Consider the following 22,148-nt stretch of genomic DNA (forward strand, 5'->3'; position numbering starts at 1 on the left):
ATTTTTTAATTGCAATTTCATTTATTCATTTTATTTTTAGTTGTAATTTCATTTATTAATTTTATTTTTAGTTGTAATTTCATTCATTAATTTTTTTAAATTTAATGTTATGTACTAATTTATTGCTTAACTTTTATTGTTTATTTTTTAACATTTAAATTTTCATTTTAATTGTTAATTTTATTTATTTTTTTTTAATTTAAAATGTTCATTTTTATTTTTTTTAATTTAATTTTATTTTTCCCCCTTTCCCGGAAAGCTTCGCGGGTGCCTCGGCTCTGCCCCCCCCCCCCCCCCGGTGCATGACCCCGGGGCGCTCCGTGCGCGTCGCGCTCCCCGCGCCGCGTTCACCGGGACCGGCCCCGGGGGGGGCACCGGGGACACCGCGGGGGGGGGGCACCGGGCCCGGCACGTGCCCCGGCGGCTCGGCCATTGGTCGTGGCGGCGGCCAATGGGCGGCGGCGGCTGTTTGCTGCGGAGGGCGGATAAAAACACCGGGGGGAGCGCGGCGGCGCCGGGCGGCGGAGCGGGGCCGGGGTGAGCGGCAGCGGGCCGGGGGCGGGCGAGGGGGGGGAGATGCTCGGGGTGGTGGCGATTTTAATTTTTAAAATTTCATTTTTATTTTTTTTTTAAATTGTATATTTAATTTTTTAATTTTTATTATTTTTTTAATTTTCATTTTCATTTTTCCATATTTTTACGCCTTCGTATTTTTCTGCTTTTTCCCCGTTTCCCCATTTTTCTGCTTTCGCATTTTTGCATTTTTTTTTTTTTTCCCCTTCGTTTTCGGCCGGATGCAGAATGGGGTTGCGTTAAGGGCTTTGGGGACAGCGGGCGTACCAAGGGGGGGGGGTTACGCTGGGGGTGTTGGCTTGCACGGGGTGCCCCCCTCGGGGTGGTGCTGGGGGCACAGAGAGGTGCAGCCGGGGGGGGGGGGGGAGTGTGGGGAGAGCGGGGTGGGGTTAGCATCAGTTTGGGGGTAGCGGGGTGAGAAGGGTTTTTTTGGGGGAGGTTGGGAAAAGGGGCGTATGGGGGGATTTATGCTGCGAGGGGTGCTGGAGGGAGAGGGGGCTCCTCGCTGGGGGGGGAGCAGGGGGAGTGGGAGCGATCCGCAGGCAGGGAGCGGGGTGAGCAGGGTACAGGGGGTTTTTGGGGGGAGTGGGGTGCATGGGGGGGCTTTGTAGGGGCTGAGCAGGGTGAGCGGGGGGCTTGGTGGGGGCAGAACGGGGTTCCCCAGGGGCGTTGGGCAAGGGGGGGCTGCGGCACGGAGAGGAGCGGGGCTGGGGGCGGTGGGCGCGCGGGTGCACGGGATGAGGAAGAGGAGGCGTGGAGGAAGCACGTCCGGGCTGCGCTGGGGGCAGCGGGCCTGCGCGCTGCCTGGGTGGGTGGGTGGGGGGCTGTGGGGGGGCTGCAGGCTGGCTCCAGGGGCAGGGGGCTCTCTCTCTGCGGCAGCCTGGGTGGCTGCAGGGTGGTCCTGTCCTCCTGGCACCCTTGTAGGGGGCTGGAAAGCAAGGGGGTGGTGGCACCTTGGCCCCGTGGAAAGCCCGAAGACCGTCTCGGGCAGCCCGCTCGTTTCCCTGTAGTGCTTGATCATGGCATGGTTTGGGGTGGGGGGGGAAAAACCCAGCTCGTCTAAAATGGCCACTTGCCGTATGAACCCAGGGGCGTCCCCGCACCTCGGGGCTCCCCCAGCCAAGCCAGATTTGCTCCCATATTTGCTGCCGCTCGCTCTCGTTGGCCGCGGGGACCGGGACAGGTGGAGCTGGAGCTGTTAATCCAGCCGCAGCATCCGCGGGGCGGCACGTGCACGGCATGGGCTGTCCCCGGCCAGCCATCTGCAAGGCTAGCATGGGGCAGGATGCGTCCCGCCTTGCTCCCGGTCGGGTGTTTGGCAAAAAGGGGCTCCTTGCTGAGCTGCCTGCGGTATGAACATGTATAGGGGCAACACTCACGGCCGCTTTCCAGGGCAGATCCGTGCCTCCCGTGGGGCAGAGCAGAGCTGGTGGGTCCCTACAGCTCCTATAGGGCTGCCTCCCCGCTCCCAGCCTCTGCCCCAGCAGCAGGAGGTCAGGGTGCTGGGGCAGCTCCCGGCTCTGCACGTGCTTCCTTGCTGCCCTGCAAACGGGCTGCGATGGGGGAGCAGGCTCTGGGCAGGGGATATTTGCTGTGTTTTCATACCTGTTGCTCGGGAGGTGGAACGGAGCCCTTGAGCGCTCCTCTGGCACACGGTGCTGGCGCTGGAGGGGCTGCACCAAGGGCACCCGTGCTCCCCCTTCCCTCCGGGGCACCTGGCAAGCCACTGCCTGCATAAATGAGCTTTACACCCGAGTGCCTTTCATTCATCGGGCAGGCTTTATTGCCTTCCTGTGAAACGCCCTCTTTTTAAACTTTTTTTTTTTTTTTTTTGCACTCTCCTTGAGCAGCCTGTGCCACATCCGTGACCTCTCCTGTCATTGTTCAGATCCCTGCAGGCTGAGACTCTGGACGAGGGCACCCTTCCCACGTAGCAATGGCACCCACGCTCGCCACCGCCCACCGCCGGCGCTGGTGGATGGCGTTCACGGCCATCATCGAGAACCTGTTCTTCTCCGCCGTCCTGCTGGGCTGGGGGTCCCTGCTCATCATGCTGAAAGCAGAAGGGTTTTACTCCTACCTCTGCCAAGAGTCGGGTAAGGATGCTCTGAGGAACTGGAGGCTCCCAAGATGGGTGAAAAGGTGGCTGCTGGGGTTTGGTGGCGTGGTTCCCTGCCTCGGGGTGGTGTGGGCTGGGGTAGAGGGCTGGGATGCGCGTCCCTTTCCTGAAATGAAGGCATCCTTGTGATGGTGTGATGTGCCTGTGGTTGCTGCTGCTTTGCGGGGTGAACGGAAAAGGAGCCTCAAAGATTAGGTCCAGTTTTCCTGGACAGCCTCTTCCTCTTGGCCTTGAGTCCTGCCTCTGCTCGGAGGCCTGGCTGAGCGCTGCAAGGGAAGGCTGGTGCGGCCCCGTGGGTGCTGGGGGGTGGTCAATGGCTCGTGGGGAGGGCTCGTGCGTGCTGCTGGGTGGGAAGGCTGGGATGAGGCCAGGAGGGGACCGGCAGAGCAAAGGGAGGCAGGAGCTGGGTGTCTGGGCTCTGGACAGAGGTGTGAGATAGCAGATGAGATGGGAGGGTTGCACCGAGGGCTGGTGGGCATGGGATGGAGGAAGAAGCAGTGAAGGGAAGGAGGTGGAAACAAGTGCATGGACCCAGGGCCATGCACCAGAGCCATACCTCAGTATGGCTAAGAGTAGTGGGGGAAATCTGCGATGTGGGCAAATGACCTCCAAGCAGTGAATAGTGGTGATGATACTTTGGTTTTCCCCTCGCTTGTCGTACTTCTGTTTCATCAGCCCCGCTTTGTGTGCCTGTGGGTGGCTGCCTCAGTCTCGTAGCTGCACCTGGCAGGTTTTGGTTCTTGTCAGCTGTAGCGTGGCTGCTTCTTCTCCTTCCTGCCCTCTGCTCACAGCACGGTTCTTCCAAGCGTGTCCGCGTTGCTTACATCTCCAGCGGCCCTCCAGGTGACGCGAGGGAGCGTCCCCGGCAGCCGGACACTGTTTAGGAGACTTCAGGCCTAAAGAGGCTGTTGTGTTGTCACCAAGCCATGGCGACTTTGCCTCGGGCCAGTGTGAGAGGTCTCGTTAAACCCAGGTGGAGCTTTCTGCCACGGAGATAAAACACAAACACGCCAGAGCTGATAAGCAAACGCTGACTGCGGCTGAGAGCAGCCACTTTGCTATCGGTGCCCTGAGCTGTGCCCTGCTGACAGGAGCTGCACTTCGCTTCAGGCCCATCCTCCTGCTTTTTGCTTTGATTGCATTCGATTCGTCTGCCTTTGCCCCAAATCGGCGAGATTTGCGGTGGCTTCTCACCCTGGTTTGCCGTGCTGTGGTCTGGCTGCATCTGGGAGTGCCGGAGCCGCAGACCGCGGGGAGAAGGCGATGGAATCGCTGCCCCGGGGGCGATGCCTTTGTCCCAGCCTGTGCCCCCAGGCAGGGCGATTTAAACCTTGAAAAGAGGCTTAAGGAGTCAAACGTTCTCATTGTCCTCAAATACTGGCTCAAAAAATGGCTTGCCATGAGCCTTGAGGAGCAGTTCTGCCAGTTTCCATCCTTGCTTACTCATTTTCCTTTCTCTGTTGTCGTCCTCGCTGTAATAACCTCAGGGACGAGGTAGGGAAGAGCCATAGCTCCAGGCCTGGGGACAGCAGATGCCCTTGTTGCGGCAGGAGCCCTGACCGACCCCATAGGGCTTGGCACCGAGCTGCCTTTGACCCTTGCTGGGGTTAGGGTGGCCCAGCGGTTGCCTTTCTCAGCACAACCCATTGAATCATGCAGCTCTTGGCTGGAAGATGGGTGGAAACAAAGAAATTGTAACTAGTAGCCTTTGGGCACTTGTTGTTCCTAACGCCGCTGTGTGCATGTAAGTATTGCAAAAAAAAAAAAAAAAGACTTTTCCTAATGAGCCAAAGGTTCTTGGCAGGGCTTTTTGTTTGTCAGCAAAAGCTCTGCACTTTGTGATGCCTTCCAACAAAAGAGAAAACTAGACCTTGTCCCTTCCGCAGGCTCTTCTCTGAAGGTAGCAGCAGCTGCCCAGAAAGCGGCTGCTGTTCACGACGGGCTCATGGTCTTCCTCGAGTCCCCCCACTTTTTTCCCCTTCTGCCCTTGGCTTCTGGCGCTGGGTTTCACCCGTCCGCCCTACAACCACGTAGGGTCCTCTCGGTTGCACAAGAGCGGAGGTGGACACCTGGAAAAATCCCCATCGAAGCGGCAAATATTTTTAAAGCAGTTGTGCAAGAGGGTTTGAGTGGAGGGCTATGCTTGTTCCGGGTGGCAGACTTGACCACAGTGAGAGGTATGCTTGAAATTTGCTGACAAGGAATCTGGTGGTGGCACTTTGTTCCCATTTGAATTTTACTACACTACCACTTGGCCTTTAACCAACTGAAGCAGCATCTTTCGTTTGGCTCGAATGCTGATTCCGCGGTCTTTATCAGGATTCGGGCCTTATCAGCTGCTGGGGAACTTGATCTGGTCAGGGCCTCGTGCTGCTGCGATGATACTTGGATTGGGAAGCTCAAGGCTTAGGCATTTCTGAAGCACGTTTAAAGAGGGGGGGAAAAAAAAAAGAGTACTGAACTTGGTAATCTGCTCACAAAGAGCAAAGATAAGGAGCCAGAGGGACAGGGGACCTTCCTGTAAGATGGGGCTGTGGAAAACCGAGGAGGCGATAAGCTAATTCACCCAGCTCAGCGTAACACACCTGGACGGGGGCGAGGGAAGGCGCAGCCTCGCGGCCCTGTGGTACTTGAGCTAAACCCTGGGGCTGTGGTGGGACCTTCGGGCCCCTCGGGACTGGCGAGACGTGAGGAGGGCTCGTGGCGAGGCTGCGCACGCGACCCTGTAAACAGGAAAAAGCGTGAGCGTGGTAAAAGCTCGAGTTCGGCAGGAAGCTCGCTGCGCTGGCGTGCAGCTGTTGGCGGCGCTGGCTGGGGTGAGAACCGCTGCGGACCGAAACCGCAGCTGGGGAGCGACTGGGGGTTTAAATAACGCGGGGCTGGGGCTTCTTCGGGGCTCAGCGAGGTCAGGGAGGTGCGAGCGGAGGGAAGCCCGAACCCGTTGTGTTCGCAGCAGTGTAAAGCAAGAACATCTCCTCCCAGTTCCCAGAAGTATGACACCATCCTAAAAAGAGAAAACATGTTCTTATGTGGGCAGGCTGCGGATCAGTTGTTTGCACATGCATTTTGCTGTGATTTCTTAATTTTGTTTTCATTTTTTTGCCAGCGCTCCCAGACTTTGTCCCTGCTTTTTTTTTTCTTCCTTTTTTTTTTCTTTTTTTGAAAATAAAAGCAAATATAAGAGGTAGTTGAAGCCACTCAGGCTGTGTCCTAGAGTTATTGCCGGGGCTGTCTCTCCTGCTCAGCTCAGGCTGATCCAAGGAACAAGATGAAAGGAAACCTGTGCCGGTGCGAGATGGCAGCCGCTCCTGAAAAAGCCAGGCTCATTCCTCAGGTGACCCGCTCTGCGCCTGGGATTCGGAGGGGTCAGCAAAGAGTAGTTAATGATTGACCCTCTCCTGAAACCTACAGCACTTCGTGTGGGAGAAAGGATGGCTTTAAACGTTCCCGGAACAGCCTGAACAAATCCCAGCGATGAGCTTGACATAAATGATTACCGAGGCAGCCTTCCTCTCACCTAAGCTCTGCCATTCTTTAAATAGTAACTCAAAACTACTAATTGGGCAGCAGAAATCCTGCTGCTGGCGGGGGGGAGCGCTGTAAAAACAAGCAGTGTGCTCTTGTAATTGCTGGTAAAGACTCGCAGCTCCTTCTGGCTGGTCGGTGAGACAGCGGGGAGCGTGCACGGACCCAGCCTGGGCTGCTCGCGTGCTCCGGTGGCACTCGTGCACGACGTCCAAGGTGGACTTGGCAGGAGGATTTGGGGAGGGCACAGCCCTCGGCACAGGGACAGCCTTTCCCCAAAGCGCTGTTGTGGACGGAGCCGGGCACGTAGGAGCTTTTCCCCGGCGTTGTGGCGTGCACTGATCTGGAACAGGATCTGAGCTGTGATTGAAGGAAACGGCTGTTTGCCGTAGCCTGGCGTGTTGGGTAGGTGAGCAGCGAGGCAGGTTCTCTGCCCATTAATCTCCTCCTGTCCATGTCACGCGCTGCCACTCGCTCCCCTTGCAGGTGACCCACCGGCTCCCCGGCCAGACACCTGTAGCCCCTCCAAAATCTTCTATTTGCGGCACCTCCCGGAGATTCCCCGGCCGAGGAGGTGCCAAGGGCCGCTCGAATCCTTTCCATTACGCCTCGCTGGATCTTCCCTTGTTGCTCAGGGGCTGCTGCTATTTTCGCAAACAATTTGTATTTCCACATAGCGCTGCTGCCTGGCCCCTCCTCGGAGCTGGCGGCGAGCAGCTGTAAACAAGGCGGTTGGTACAGGCACAGCCTGCATTCGCTGCCCTGGTCCCAGCCCTCCTGGCTGCAGCAAGGCTGCAGAGGTGGCCAGGCCCCCTTTGCTGGTCCTCCTGGTGCTGCTGGAGGGCCCGTGGTCAGCGGGAGCACCTTGGGGTCACGCTGTAACCATACGCATCCATATATTAATGTCAATTAATCTGATCTAGCTCCCGGTGCTGAATATTTCTGGTCTGAGATCCACTTGCTGGCGATGTGTGCGGCTGTAAGGTCACTGCTCTGCCCGCGTCCCTTCGTCCACGCCACAGCGGAGCTGTGTCCGCACAGTGCTGACACAGGGAAATCACTGCTGTTTTGTCAGTCTTTCCCCCCCCCCCAGCGCACCACCCCTCTTGTTTTTCCGACTTCAGCCTCGCACCACATCTGTTTCCTGTGAGCTTATCTCGGCGGAGAGCCCCAAAGCCTTGGTGCTGGGGGCGAAGCCCTGCGCCTCTGCCTGCCGCGTGGGGATGCTGTGGGACGTCGGTGTTTGGGGTCCTGAGCCGCAGCACGAGGAGATGGTGAAGGAAAGATCGGTGAAGAGATTTAGAGGTGTTGTGAAGCCACAGAGGCTCCCAGATCTGTCCAGGACTGATTTCTAAGGAGGTGACTCAAGTGCATCATCCTCCCTGCAGAAGGAGTGCTTCTGCACGGGGCCTTTTGGGGACATGTCTGTCACTTTGGCTATCCGTGGCTAGCAGGGCAAGGGAAGGGATGGATTAATTATCCACCAGGAGCAAATAGCAAAGGGAATGAGCAAACAGTCATTGCTTGCCACAGGCTGTTTGAGACCATCTTAGAGCTGTTTCTGGGGGCAGTGTGAATGGAAACGCCTCGCATCCTCCCCAGAGGGCTGGGAGGGGGCAGAGGAAGGATTGCAGGAGCCCGTAAGCCTCTGATATCAGCGTCTGAATTCCTGCTAATACCTGGCGTCTGGAAGGTCTGGAAGGTGGCCCGTGGTTTGTTTGCGATTGACACAGAGCCGGGAGGGTTGTTTTGGCAAGCAGGAGAGAAAAATGCCAGCTGGGAGAAGCAGGGTGAAACCAGTCGCTGCCAGGGCTTGGGGGGAATGGGGTGGAAGGGAAGGAGACGTGGGACGGGGACATGGGGTGGCACGGGCAGCCGGGGGGAGCCTGACCACGAGCCACACCAAGCAGCAAGCGTCCTTGCTCAAATATTAGGAATATTAGGGATTCCTGCTAATTAACCCCAGCACTGAGCTTCTCTGGTCTCGCTTCACAGAGATGGTTACATGGGTGACTCCTCTCTCTAATCTTCCTTTAATATTGAATTTTGTCAGATCAATTATTAAATATGGAGAAGAGTGCTTTATGTCACTGGCTCGCTGCAGCAGTTTAAAAAAAAAAAAAGAAAGGCAAGTGCTTTGTCATACCAGCAAAGGTTACCGAAACGTCAGATAAGCGCCGGGCAAAGGAGGGGTGGAGCGCACCAACGCTCTGGGCTAACGAAAGTCTAAAGGCACCCACGTTGTTGCAGGACACTTAAACCTTCTTGGGATGGGCTTGTGACAGGAGGGGAGGTGGCAAGAGCCAGTGAAATTGCTGCTGCAGAAGAAAAGGAACTTCTTTCTTTTTTCTTTTCTTTCTTTCTTTTTTTTTTCCCCCCCCGTCCTGTTTCTGTGTCTGTTACACAACGCGAGCTCTGTTCGGCGTGGGAGTCTGCCTGCGCAGTTCCTCAAGTCAAGAGCAGAAAGTCAGAGGTGTAACTGATCCGTGTGGCCTAAACCCACTTGGGAAAAAAAAAAAAACAAAACCAGAAAAAAAAACTAATTACGGGGTCGAAGCTAAAGATGCATCAACCCGTTAATAACCGGCGAGGGCAGGTGAGCTGCCTGCCCTCCTGGGAGCGGGGCAGCCAGGCTGGGGCAGCGCGGTGGCCGCTGCCTCCCCATCCCTCGCGCGGCGAGGGCAGGAGGCTCGTCCTCCGAGCTCCGTGCCAGGCCTCGTCAGCCCGGCATCTGGACCCAAAATAGCCGCTTTGGCTGTAGTCACCACTTCCAGTTTAGTTCGGAAAAAATCCTTGATGACACGCCAGTCCCGGATTAGGAGTACTTTAGTTTTTATCTCGGTCCCTTCCAGTCCTGCTGGGGCAGTGCCCTGTAACTAGGGTAGTTCTATAAATTAATGGGGCTCTGTCCTCAGGTTGCTCTGCTCTGTCCTGAGGTTGTTGCCCTCCTGCTCCTTCTTCACGGGAGACTTGTTCCTGGGTGCCTGCGCACCCTTTGCTCCGAGCTGACCTCGTCAGCTGTCCCCTGTCCTTCTGCTCTTTTTCTCTCCCTTCTCCATTTCTTACTGATTACAATCAAAATAATCAAGATTATTTTGGAGGCCCCTCTCTTCCCTGCCTGGCTCCAAGCCCCGTCCCAACACGCTGCAATGATGCTCCTCTGTCGTCCCACGCAGGAAACTCCACGGGCAGCCCTGAGCACGAGAACAGCACGGCGGCAGAGCACAAGTGGCCGACGTGCAACGCCCAGGACGAGATGCTGAACCTGGCCTTCACCATCGGCTCCTTCCTGCTCAGCGCCATCACGCTGCCCCTGGGCATCGTCATGGACAAGTACGGCCCTCGCAAGCTGCGGCTGCTGGGCAGGTCGGTGTCCTGGGCACCAGGGTGGGCTGAGGGGCAAATTCACACTTTATCGGAAGCCGACGGGTGCTGTGCCTTTTGGTGTGTCCCTGAAACCTCAGGAACCTTATGGGGGATTGGTCTGGGAGCTGCTGGCTGTGTATGGGGTGCCAGAGCAGCTCTGGGATGGTTTTGGCCGGCGCTGTGCTGTACGGCGAGTTGCTCCACAAGGGAAGGGCTTGGGACTCCGTGTCCAAGCTTCAGCTCTCCAGTGTTGCTCCCTGCTTCCCGGCCAGATGGAGCCTGGAGGAAGAGCAGAGTCACTTGTGAGTCACAGCAGCTAGCTTTTTCCCTTCAGCTATGTCCTGAGAGGCACAAAACCAAGATGTTACATCAGAGCTTGCAAGCTGGGGAGTTAACTCTTGAGATAAACCCGTCCTGCCTGCCTTTTCTGGGTCCCCTCTGTGCCATGTGGTGTCTGTGTCATTTTCTGTCCCCGATAACAACGTCACTCGCAGCTTCTGCCATGGCACGGGAGGATGTGGCTTGCTGGGCACAGTGGGCCCCAGCGCCGCTGAGTTTTATAGCACTGAACTGTACCAAAACCAAACTGGCCCGTAGGCAGGGTGGGACAAAGAGGGCAAGGCTGACTCAGACCCTACCTGAGAGGAGCTGTGACCGCAGCTGGGTCACAGAAACAAGGCTGCTGCTGTCCTTGGTCACCTCGAGGGGATGACTGGCCAAGCTGCGTGCTGGAAAAGCAGCGGGGCATCTGGGTTCGGCAAGAGCTGTGCCAGAGCAGTGGGAGGGAATGTTGCTGCTTCAGCCCTTGTGCAAGGCTTCTCTGTAATCTTCGGGTATTTCCCTGGATTTTTGTTTCCAAATCGCCAGCTCCCTTACATAAATTACACAGCGCTGGCTTAACGAGGTGCTGAGGAGGGAGAGGGATGTGTAATTTATTGCACGCAAGGCTGGCTGGACTCATGGTTTTGGTTCCCTTTCAGCGCCTGCTTCGCTGTGTCCTGCGTGCTGATCGCATATGGTGCCAGTAACCCAGACTGTAAGTAGGCATTTGGTGCCGAGCTGGGAGGGCTTTGGGGCTGTGGCCCTATTTTTGGGGTGCAGATGAACGTGCACAGAGCTGCGTGCTCCATGTGCAGCCCTGGGGTCTCGCTGGGGACACAAACCAAGGGTCTGCTGGCCTGGGGGGGCTCCGTGGCTCGGGGAGGGCTGGTGTTTTACAGCCATAAGTGCATGGCAAGGGCCAAATGCCTGAGACAGCCAGGTCTCCCTCAGCTTTGCACTTGGCCAAGTGCTGTAAGGAGCAATTTCAAGCAAGTTCCTGGCTTTTCCAGGGTTGGGAAATAGGTAATAGCACGTGATGTGTAATCTGCTTTCTCACTGGGGATGGCTGGAGCGTGCTCCTCAAGACCAGATAGTGCGAGTACACTTTGGAACCGATTCCTTCAAGTAAATCTCCCTTCTGGTACCCGTTCAGACAAGCTACATCAACAAGCCTGTTCCCTAGAGAAAAGCCCCTCGCTCGCTGTGTGGCTGGAGAGATGGGTGCTGGTGGGATGAGCTGGGCTGGGAGGAATGTGGCATGTCCCAAGGCTGGTCCTCGGAGGTTTGCATGTTGGGACCAAAACCCTGATGGCCTGTTGGTCTCCTTTCCCTCCCCACCCCAGTAAAGGCTCTTGAGCTTTTTTTTATTCTGTTGCAGCTCTGTCTGTGCTGATATTCATTGCGCTGGCTCTGAATGGCTTTGGTGGGATGTGTATGACCTTCACATCGCTCACGGTAAGCAAAGAGTTACCATCTGACTCTTATTTTATTCCTTACTGTGGCTGTGAGCTGGGCTAGCAGGAAGGAACAAAGTGGATCTCTTGCCTGCAGCTCGAGCAGCACATGGCTTTGTTTGGAACAAAGGGTCGGTCACACTTTTACCTGAAAGGCTGGGTGTTAGCTGGTTATTCTAAGGCTTTTTTTCTCCATTCCTTTATTACCTGCCTCTTGCATCTCAGATGGAGGTGAAAATAAAGAAGTTTTTTTGGCTCGGGCTCAGATTGCTGTGTGCCTGTACATGCAGTGCCCAGTTTAGCTTCGACAAACTGAGGGAAGCATCAGGAGGGTGCAGAACCCCTGCAGCAGGATAGGACCAGCTTCTTGCGAGCGCTTTTTGCATCTCTTCCCCACTGTTTTCCAGCACAAAAGTGTTTGCTCTCGGAAGGGCGAGAGTCCCTTCCAGGTTTCCTTAGAAAAGCTGAGCTGTTGAATGCCCCTGGCTCTGACTGCGCAGCTGCGTGGGTCGGTTCAGTCCGTGGGTTGTGTTACAAGCACTGGTCAACAACCGTCAGCTGGGTCCCTGCGTTTTGGGGTTCGTGTTGCCTGGAGAGAGAAGCGGTATCACTCTCCAAGTAGCTGCTTGATTTTCCACCTCATTACCCTTGTCAGTGTGGCTGAACCAGGGCCGGGTGGAAAAGCTCCTAGAAAAGAGCCTGGGAAGCACTGATTGAAAACTTTCTGATTTGGACCGCGTTACCTTGGGCTCGCTGTTAGAAGTTAAACTCGTAGTTAAGGTTACCTCTAATTTAACGTGGATTAGGCACTGGCTGAACTCCTGAGACCTACGTTTGGCAGAGGCTGGGTTTAGAGATCACCGCGTGCGCTGCGATGTTGTTGCTGCTGTTGCTTTCGTATTCAAAGCTTTCAAAAGTGTGTGCAGATGTCGGTCTCGCGGCTGTATGTAATGTTCTTCACTGGAAGCCTTGGCCATGCTCCCAAAGAACTGTGGGGCAAATGTCATCCTGCCACGCTTCAAAAACAAGCAAGGAAGAGAGGAGCACATTGGTACCGTGGGGGGAGAGGAGAGGATTCCCATCCTGCAGCTGCCAGCTTTGGTTATTGTCTCTCTGGGTGGTTATTAAGGGGTCACAGATTATTTTTGAGCCACTGGTGATGATAGGAGGAAGGGCAAGGGTAGGGCTGAGACTGGATGTGCTGTACCGTGGCTTTTAGCAGCAGAAGAAATAAGCAAAGCCACTTATTAGTGCCCTCGTTAGCGAGCCAGTTTCACAGCACAGAGGAAGTACAGCTGCAGGAAAAAGGTCAAATCTTCCAAGAAGTGATCCAAGCCTCGGGGAGGGCTGGAGCAAGCAGCAGAGCTGTGAGTTCACACAGGGAGACCGCAGGTAGAGCCGGCTCCTCCAGGCAGCGGTGTGCGTTGCGGGGAGCTGGGATGGCCTCAGGTTCGACTCCCCAAATCCAGGCACAGATAGAGCTGCACGTGCCTCCACGCAGAGGCATTTCTGCACCTGAGGCGTGTAAAAGTGATTAAAAACAGTCCAAACTGTGAGGGAAGCACCTCTCCTGCACCACGGCGTTGCTGCGGCCGATGACTTACAAGCGCGTGTGTTTTGCTCGCCAGCAGCTCGCCGCCGTGTCCTTGCATGGCTCTGCTTGCGAGCCACAGTTCATGACTCGAGTCACCTTCCTTGGCGACACGAGGATCTCTTGTGGGTCCTTTCCAGCCGTGGCCCCTGGGGATGGTGAGGGAGGGACGTGGGGACGGCAGGTCATTGCACGGAGGCAGCGAGCGGGAATCAGCACCCGGTGCCAAGTGGGCTCGTTCTGGCTGGCGCCGGCTGCTGATCGCGCACGAGTCGAAGCGAAGTGACTTCCTCATCCAGCCAGCGACCTGGAACGCCCTAGGAAATGGGTCAAACCCGCTGGTGCATGAGCTGGTCCCGTGCCACCCCAGGGTGGCTGCTCGGTGGCAGGGTGGCCACGGTCGGGCACTTTTTTGGGTGATGGGGCCACCCGCATGCGTGGGCACGGCGGGGTCTGATGGTCTTCTGCAAGGGTTTAGGGAAGGGGACAAACGGGACTGCAGCCCAGGCAGTGCCCCACGAAGCGTGCCTCTTGGATTTGAAGGGTTTTTCAGCAACAAGTCCCCGGGGTTTGCCGGCAGCGCGTGGCACCCTGCAGGGCCAGGCTGCCTGCGCCGGGCGCTGCGGCTCGGGGAGGAGGGGGAGCAAGCAAGAGAGCGGCGGTGTTCCCGCTTCTGGGAACAAGGTCAGGCTGTGCCTGCTGTTAAAATGCAGAGGGGAGATTTCTGCCTCGTGACTCGGTCTTAGCCAATATAAGGGGAGATTGGAAATGGAAACAGATCCGTATTGGTGGCTCTGACAGCAACACAGGAATCTGGCACTGGTTCTGCTCCAGAGCTATTTCATGCAAAGAAATAAACATGTGTGATAAATTACCACAAAGAGCCTTTTATAGATTGTTTTCTGTCCTGTTTTCCTTTCAAAGAATTACAGCTGCTTTGCTCTTATTTTCTGCTGCAAACAGCACCCTTTGGTCGGGGCGGGGGGGATCTCTGCTTAGGGAACCTTCTCTGCTCGGAAATATTAGCAGTATTTAGGGCTCTGGGGTCTTTTGTTGGAGAACAGGAACAGGAATTTCCATATGCCTCGGACAAAGCGGGCAGATTGAGGCTTTCCTGGAGAACAGATTTTTGTTGTCTGTAATATTTCCAAATATACCTCCTGATAGGCAAAACAATGTTTTCCAGTTCTCAGTCCCTTGACTTTTTTCCACTGTTCTTTCAAGAAGGAGGGACACTGGGTTTGGTAATGCCACTGTGGTGGTTTTTGTGGTATCTTTTGCATAGGGACTGTCTCCAGGGAAAAGCTGAAAAATCGTAAAACTAATTGAAGGTTTTAAACTCGCTATAGGGTAGATGAGGAGAAAATCATCTGCAAGAGGAAACGAGGAAGTGATTTTATCAGTTTAGGATTGCAAACCTGTAATAAAGGACTCCAGGAAAAAATAGCTATGGTATGGCAAAATTCAGTTAGTATCTTTCAGACAGGGCATAAAGTTAATTATACATTGAGCATTATTGACCTTTAAACAGAAGACATAAGAGTTTCTTCATGGTAGATCTTCCGGAATTGAGACGCTCGTACCAGAACAGGCAGAAATTAATGGAGGAGTCTGTTCGGGCCTGTAGGAGTAAGGTCAGACTGAGGATCAGAGCTTTTTGGTGGCAGGAAAGCAAAGAGCCTACTTGCTCTGTGGTTTTGTTTTGTTTTGTGTTTTGATTTTTATAATTATTATTTTCTTGTCCCTAGGGTTCATATTTTTCCAGTGCTCACTGCTGTAAAGACAGCTGGAAAAATGGCTTAGTAAATATCGTATGTTATTTTGGTAGCTGGTCTTCAGAGGAGACCTGCACAGGCATTGCCAGTGCTGGCACTGGCGGTCTGAGGGTTTTTGTCTGGGTCTGGGCTATTTTCTCTTTGCCTCCCCTCAGGTAGTCTCGGATTTCCTTTCCCCCCCAGTGCTCAGTGTTAGCAGTTGCAGTTGATAAGATCTTATCCAACCCAATGAATCTCCTCTATCCAATTTTCTTTAAGCCAGCCACTTGCTTGGTGCCAAATAGGATTTTAGGAAGTCTCAAGCCTTTCTAGGACTTGTGTCCCCATCGAGGCAAAGCAGACTCGGGTTTCCCAGACGTGGCTGCTTGCTTTTGGGCTTGCTCTAGGTCTCCAGTAGCCCCCAGAGCAGGAGGATCCACCTGGGAGCTGCTTGTCTGCTTATGAAAAAGGCCTTTTGTGATCTCTGGGGCTCCGGGGAAAATCAGCCCGAGCCAAGAAGCAGCTGTGTTTGTGAGCTGCCCAGCAGCAGCAGCTGTTTGTTGTAATTTCTGGGGATTGTTTCAGGTTTGGGGCATTCGAGATGAAACAAATGCCCTGCCTGCTGACGGCAACCAGCCTCTGCAACCTGCAGATATTTCGCTCTGCAGATGCAGTTTTCTGGGGTGTGTATTTTAGGCCAGCGCTCCCAGGGAGAGATTTTTGAGCCTGGTAACAGACCTTTGGATCCTTTGCCGTTTCCTGTCTGCAGCTCCTGAAAGCAGCCTGTTGGCAGCGCTCCCGGATGCGGGGATCTGGGGATGGGTGTGGGGATCCTCGCCGCAGAGGAGCACGGTGTTTTCTGCCTCCTCCGTGCCTGCTTGGGGCTCAGCATCGGGCTCAGCGCATCGCTGCTGCTGTTCCTGGGCTGGGGTTATCCAAGGACCTGGAGGCTGCGCTGCATAGAAAGCTCTGCAGTGAGACAGGGAGATGATAAACAGCCAGATGGATCCTGGAGTGTTCCTGCGCAGGAATACTTGTGCTGTAAACACGCTGGTCCCACCGTGACACAAGCCAGATTCGCTTGCCTTATATGCTGCTCCTGGGAAAGATGGATTTGTTTTCCAGCAGCGAAACGGGAATGCGATGAGAGCATTTGCTTGCTCAGGCTCCAATATTCTCTGAATCATTTTGTTCAGCTGTGTCTGAAAACAGATAAAACGCTGGTTAGGCTTTCAGTCCTAGAAGGCACCCACAGTGCCTGGCTTAAAGGCCCCCCGAGGCTGACGTGGTGGTGATGCCCAAGTGAATTTGGGGAGTCGACCTGAAAAGGAGGCGGGAGGGAAATCTGGCTGCCTGAAGCAGCACCTCTGCCCTCTGAGCAGCTTCAGGAGGTCTCAGCTCAGCTCTCTGTACCCTACAACTTCAGGACCTCTCCCATGATTTTCAGCTAGCAGGCTGGTGTAGAAAAATGGGAAGTTCCTCCTTTCCCATGAGCGGGAAGGTCTCGGGGCTTTTTCTGCCTGCTCAGCTTTGCTTTCGGGTCCCGAGTGGAAACAAGGGCTGGAGAGGCAGTCTGGGGAGAGCTGCTGAGCTGGCTGAACTGCTGCGTGAGGTGCTCCTCGCTGCCCCGCCGAGAGCTTTGCTTTCCCAACAGCTCCTTGCAGAACCAGCCCCGTCTGCTCTCGGTGATGCCGTCGCACGTCGCACCCGATAGGAGCCGGGTCTCCCTTGCAGAGAGCCTGCCGGCACAGGGGGACCTAGCAAAGCAGTTCGTCTTTGTCCCTGTTCCTTCTTGTTATAACGGGAGCTTTCTGATCTACCGCAAAGATTTGGGTGCTGACCCAAGGTGTGTAAGCAAACCTGGCAGTTCGAGGTGTCGCGGGGTGTGTTGGAGATCGTTCAGCTATCGCAGCCCGTGTCTAGCAGCTCTTGCCTAAAAGGAGGGTGACTGGCAGAGAACTCGAGCGTATATTTTTGGAAAGGAAAAGAGGTGGTGGCTGTAGCCTCGGGGAAAGGAACTCAAAGAAAGCACAAGGGCTGGAACAAACAATCCTGTGCTAAAGGTGACCAATGCAAAGCATGCTGTCAGTCTGGAAGGAAGCAGTATCATTAAGCGCATAAATCTTGGATTGTGGACATTCCCTGACACTGGAGACACCACTGCAACCTGCAGGGTACTGTGCTGAAGAGCTGAGCCGTTCTGGAAGAAAACTGTTTTCTTCAGGCTCTGGTATCCAGAAGTCCTGATCCTAAATGCCAATATCTTCTCGAGAGAGCCTCCTTCCCTCTTCTTGCCTCGTCTTCCCTTCCCAACAGCAACCTGTTTCAACCGATTTTTCTCCCCCCAGCTGCCCAACATGTTTGGTGACCTTCGTTCCACGTTCATTGCTCTGATGATTGGCTCCTATGCTTCCTCTGCTGTGACCTTTCCAGGAATCAAGGTGAGGCTGTGGGACCGTGACTCATTCCTGGTGCTGTTGTGCCGGGGTTTTGCACCATTTAGCAATAATGTGGAAAGAAAGAGGGACTAACTGTTAAAGCGCTTTTTTAGAGATGCTTTTACGAGATTCAGTTCCTGTGTGTGTTTAAAGACTTCCCAAGTGCCTGTCTCAAGAACTCAATGAATACTGTAGAGAGAATTGTCTGTTTGCTAACACACCGTAAGATTTTAAGGGTGTTCAGTAAGGAAAAATGAAGAGATGATTACTTTTTAATGAAAGTCTGTTTTATTTAAAAAAAAAAAAAGACTCCAGGTATTATTTATGTGTATTTTTAATACATGTGTGTACTTCACCTGTTTGATTGTCGCCAGTGGTTGGCTTTGAGCACTTCAGAGCTAGCAAACTGCATTGAGGGAAGAGAAGAGAGTGTCACTTGGGCTGCCTTGGTGGTCCCTAGCAGTTCTGAACCAGCGATGGCTTGCTGCAGAGCCAGAGTAAGAGAGACACAGTAAAACAAGGCCCTTTCCAAGGGTGTAGGGAAGCTCCTGTTGGCTTTCCAAGGAGAAGGTCCTTGGTGAAAACCTTTGGCGGCCATTTGTGATGCAGCTGCATGCTATTCCAGCTGGAGGTCCTGTTGTCGCTGTAGTTGTTGTTAAAGATGTGCATATACAGCTCTCTCCAAGCTGTTTTACATGTAGTGTGTTCTTTTCCACAACATCCTTTCAGACAGTATTCTAAGAATATTGAAGATCTTCCTGGCCTTACAGCCAAAACCATATTTCCTTGTGCTTTGTAGGTTATATATGACTTTGGGGTCTCCTTCATCCTCATTCTACTTGTCTGGGCAAGCTGTGCAGGACTGGTTTTCCTCAACTGTTTCTTCAACTGGCCACTGGAGCCTTTCCCAGGACCAGAAGATATGGACTATACGTAAGCATCATTTAGATTAGCCCTGGGGCTAATCCCATTCTTCTCTAGAAAGTGGTGGCACAGCTAATACAGAGGAATGGGCAGGGAGTTCCTTTGCATGTTGTTTATTGCTGCCATTTCTTCTGAGGTTGAGGATTTATGTCTGCCATTAGATTTTTATCTCTACTGGTGAATATCTGTGGAAATTGAACCTTCCAAAGCATAGGAGTCATGAAGAAAACAATCTGCCAGTAGCAATAAGCGTTTCTATGCTGACCTACACCAAACTGGCCCAGGGCCTATATCTCTGCGTGCTCTGGATCCAGACCATTTGTGGGTTTGTAGATGAAAACTAGTGCCATGAATCCACACGTAGGCTGATTTCTGCAACTCTGCTGCCTCTGGTTCCCTACCCCGTGTTGCAGCTCTCATTCTCTTTACTTCCCAACAGGGTGAAAATAAAGTTCAGCTGGCTGGGATTTGACCACAAAATCACCGGGAAGCAGTTCTACAAGCAAGTCACGACCGTGGGACGCCGCCTCAGTGTGGGGAGCTCCATGAAGGGCCCCAAGGAGCTGACAGCCTTGCAAGAGAACAACAAGCTCTGTCTGTCCACGGTGGACCTGGAAGTGAAGTGCCAGCCCGACAGCTCAGGTGTGGTTCCCTGGGTGCCCCGGGGATGCTTGCTCTGGCAGAAGGCCGGCGGCCTCTCTGCTTCGCTCCAGACCTGTTTTTATCAGATAGTGTGATACGTGATCCATGTGCTGCCAGGGCCACATGCCAGCCACCGTTATCTAAATACAAGTTTAGTTATATAAGGAATCCTGTTAGTGTACGCCTGCCTAAACACACGGTATGTCGTTGCCAGTGGTGGGGACAACACCACGGGTACGGGTATGGCTGCAGAAGGACAGTGTAGTTGGTCACTGCCACCTCTTAGACCGACTGCTGCCATCACCAAGCCTTCCTTACCCAGTGGTATGGCTAAAGCAAATGGCTTAAAGTTTCCTTTTCACTCTAATCCACAGAATTAGGTGAGGCTTCCTCGCTCCAGTTAGCGGTAGCCAAACTCCCAGCAGCTATTGCCACTCATTAAGGACGTTTGTAAAGCACTAGACAGTTGCTACCAGTAAACTTCTTGGAGCCGCCACAGGCACACCGTGTTGAAATGACTAGCTAGAAAACCTGCTAACCACAGCCTCTTCTGAAGACGTGCCCATTTAGAAGGGTATATTGCCTTCCTTAGAGACTCTGTTATTCCTTCTGCAGCTTCTCCCTCCTTCATGAAGAGTGTCTTCAGTCCCATCTTGCTGCTCAGCCTCATCACCATGTGTGTCACTCAGCTGCGGCTCATCTTCTACATGGGGGCCATGAATACCATCCTTGAGTTTCTGTCTGGAGATGAAGATCAAGGTAAGGTAACCTAGAGGCTTTTATCTGCTTCCTTGGAACGGGAAGCTGACCCAGACTCGGGCCTTGCAAGAGGCCAGTGTGCCTGATTACTCAGCAAATACACCGTGTACAGCACTTACTGGTGTCAGAGTGCGGCCAGCAGCTGCTGGTAGGGTCTAGTGGAGGGCTGGACCTGGCCCAGGACGGAGGGGCAGCGAGGCAGGCACTTGAATGTCAAGCTAATTTTAGCCCGGTGTCTTTTAAATACTAGTCCATGCTATTCCTCCAGATAACTTGTTGAAAGTAGCCTCTCAGGATGGCCTGTGATAACTTTTTTTTTTTCCACTGGGAAACCTATTTCATCAGGTATTTGCTTTGCTTATCCTAAGCAAGCACAAAGTGCAGAGCAGCTGACTCTCATGACTAATGGTTGGAGTAGGTGTCTCGTCCCAAACAGGGGTGGGAGAAGTGAAGTCACTGCTGTTTTGTGTAGCTTGCTGTGAGCTGGGGAGGCTCAGGGGTGCTCGCTGCACTGGACTCGGCTGTATTTATAGCTCTGATTCAGTACATGGAGCAAACAGGAAAGAGTACATTAGTTTACTGTTGTTGAAAATACCCGGGATTGCAAAACAAGGCTTAGCCTTTTTTTTTTTTTTCTGTCCTCTGTAGTAAGATCCAGTTTGAACTTGTTAAATCTGGATTGCATGAAGCTGATAAATCAAGAGGCACTCCTCTGAAAACAGGAGTGAGCTCTGGGGGAGGGAAGGAAACTCCAAGTGCCCTGGCATTCCCTGAATTGCTTTGTTTCTTGGGCCTTTGACAGCCTGCAGCATTCAGCTCTTTATCTCCTGGCTCAAGAGCCAATTTAGACATTAAACAGTAAACAGGACAAACTTCACGCTGCCTACCTTTCCCAACACAGCTCACTTTTCTGCTTACCTTGTAACTCTTTTGCTCTGATTTTTTTTTTCCTTTTTTTACCCTGGCTTGCTCTAGTTATCCCCCCCCCCTCGCCCCAGTATTTTAGGATTAATATTAACTATTTATGCTGCCAATTCTGTTTAGATCAAGCTCTGTACTTGGAAAAAAAAAAAAAAAAAGGGATTGTGCCTCTTGGGTGATTTGTTTTTCTATGCCACCTTTGAGATTTCTTCCCATTTTTCCCCCTCCTCCCCCCGAATGCAGCCCGGGCTCGCAGTGCAATCGGCTGTCTTGGTGTTTCCATGGCATCAGCAAAACAGTGGTATTGTCTGCTTGCAGCAGCGTCAGGCTGCGAGAGCAGTTCCAAGACGCATGCAGATCCCTAGAAATGTAATCTGTGTGCATCAGGCGAGGATGGGATGCTTCTTCCTCCGATTTCTCGCTCTCCTCGCTGTTGTTTACTTGCATGTGATTTATTTAGAGAGCTCCCCCCACCTGCAGCTGCTCTCTGGAGCACTCAACAAGGGAAGAAGAGGGTTGAGTCACTCCTGCAAGTGTTGTTGTGGTCAAAGAGAACTTAAATATACCTGGAAACAGAACGGGAGAGAAGGACATGGGGGAAATTAGTGAGTGTGTGAAGTCTTGAAGCTGCAGTGAGGCACTGTGTCCTTGAAAGTCCTGCTTCCCGTGCGTATTAGGATGGTGACTTCGACCTGCTGTGAAACCTGGAGGTGGAAAAAGCAGTCAGCCTGTAGCTACCTGTCTTCTGCAGCCCCCAAAAAGACGGAGGGGAGAAGCTAGGGCCTTCAGCATCCCTCTAAATGACCGTTTAATTTAGTTGTAGGAAGGCAGGAGAGTAGAGCTGTTGTGTTTGAGACTTGAAATTTCACTGCATCTTTCAAAAATTGTCATCTTCCTTCCAAACCTGGTAATATTCGGAGACCTTGGGTAGAGCCAGGGCGGGTGGAAGACTCGGTTGTGATGAGGTCCTTGCTCAGGATAGTTTGAGGCGATGACTTGTGGGACAGTGGATGTAAAGGGTTGTGCCCACGTGTGAACCCTTTCTGTTTCCTTTACTTCTGCCATACCTGCTGGTATTTGCTAGAAATTGTTCTCTTTCATCCTGAGGAAAGAACAGTTTTTAAGATGATTGATAAACTGAGAAAACTCTGTTCCTGTAGCAAACACAGTCCTTCTTTCTCTTCTCTCACTGTCCCCATAAACTTCATTCCCCGCCTGAATTTGGCTTCTGCTGTCGGTGTTTAGAGCCCAAGATTAAGTGCTCAGAATAGCATGGAGAGACAAAGCTTGACAGCGTGACTCGCTTCTTACCCTCTATTAAAAAATAACCAGACAAGAGCAAATCAGCTTCAGGAGTGTTTGTAGAGGGTGATGCCACCTGTCTCTTTTGGCTCCGGCAGTTGTTATCATGAGATGGGATGTGAGGCCACATCAGGGCCTGCTTGTCTGGAGGTAACGGGGGCAGGAATGTGAGTTCAGAGGTTGGAGCTGGAAGTTCCTCTTGCAAGGACCTGGCCAGCAGCTGGAGGCAGGAAGGGGTAACCTGGTGCCATGCCTGGGCACCACGAGGCGGCCCTGATGAGGTTTGCTACAACTGTATATGAGAGAAAAGCTTGTTGGGAACTTCTCTTAATTACCACCTTGATTTTGGTATAAGTCATGGCTGTACTGCTTTGGAGAGCTCTTGAAATGTGTCGGGAGGGACAAACTCAAATTCGTTTCGGCTGTGTTTTGCTTACGGTGCTGTAAATTGTGAGGACT

General features: G+C 53.2%; 1 protein-coding gene and 1 long non-coding RNA gene across 2 annotated transcripts in view; one reads left to right on the forward strand and one right to left on the reverse strand.

Moving 5' to 3' along the window:
• Positions 1 to 399: 399 nt before the first annotated feature.
• SLC43A2 (solute carrier family 43 member 2) overlaps positions 400 to 22,148 on the forward strand; it is a 31,967-nt gene continuing 10,218 nt past the window's right edge. Inside the window, exons 1-9 of the mRNA XM_083806547.1 lie at positions 400 to 537; positions 2,462 to 2,669; positions 9,394 to 9,583; positions 10,564 to 10,619; positions 11,283 to 11,359; positions 17,052 to 17,144; positions 17,941 to 18,074; positions 18,505 to 18,707; positions 19,323 to 19,466. Of these exons, the coding sequence (XP_083662673.1) occupies positions 2,510 to 2,669; positions 9,394 to 9,583; positions 10,564 to 10,619; positions 11,283 to 11,359; positions 17,052 to 17,144; positions 17,941 to 18,074; positions 18,505 to 18,707; positions 19,323 to 19,466 (1,057 nt within the window). The 5' untranslated portion in view covers positions 400 to 537; positions 2,462 to 2,509. The remainder of the gene's footprint in view (positions 538 to 2,461; positions 2,670 to 9,393; positions 9,584 to 10,563; positions 10,620 to 11,282; positions 11,360 to 17,051; positions 17,145 to 17,940; positions 18,075 to 18,504; positions 18,708 to 19,322; positions 19,467 to 22,148) is intronic.
• LOC310884589 lies at positions 13,842 to 16,638 on the reverse strand. The gene is made up of 2 exons (XR_014574294.1): positions 16,564 to 16,638; positions 13,842 to 15,905 (listed from the first exon to the last, which is right to left on the reverse strand). It is a non-coding gene; the product is annotated as an uncharacterized lncRNA (long non-coding RNA).

Source organism: Anser anser (genome assembly GCF_964211835.1).
Source record: "Anser anser genome assembly, chromosome: 20".
In the NCBI taxonomy this organism is placed as follows: domain Eukaryota; kingdom Metazoa; phylum Chordata; class Aves; order Anseriformes; family Anatidae; genus Anser; species Anser anser.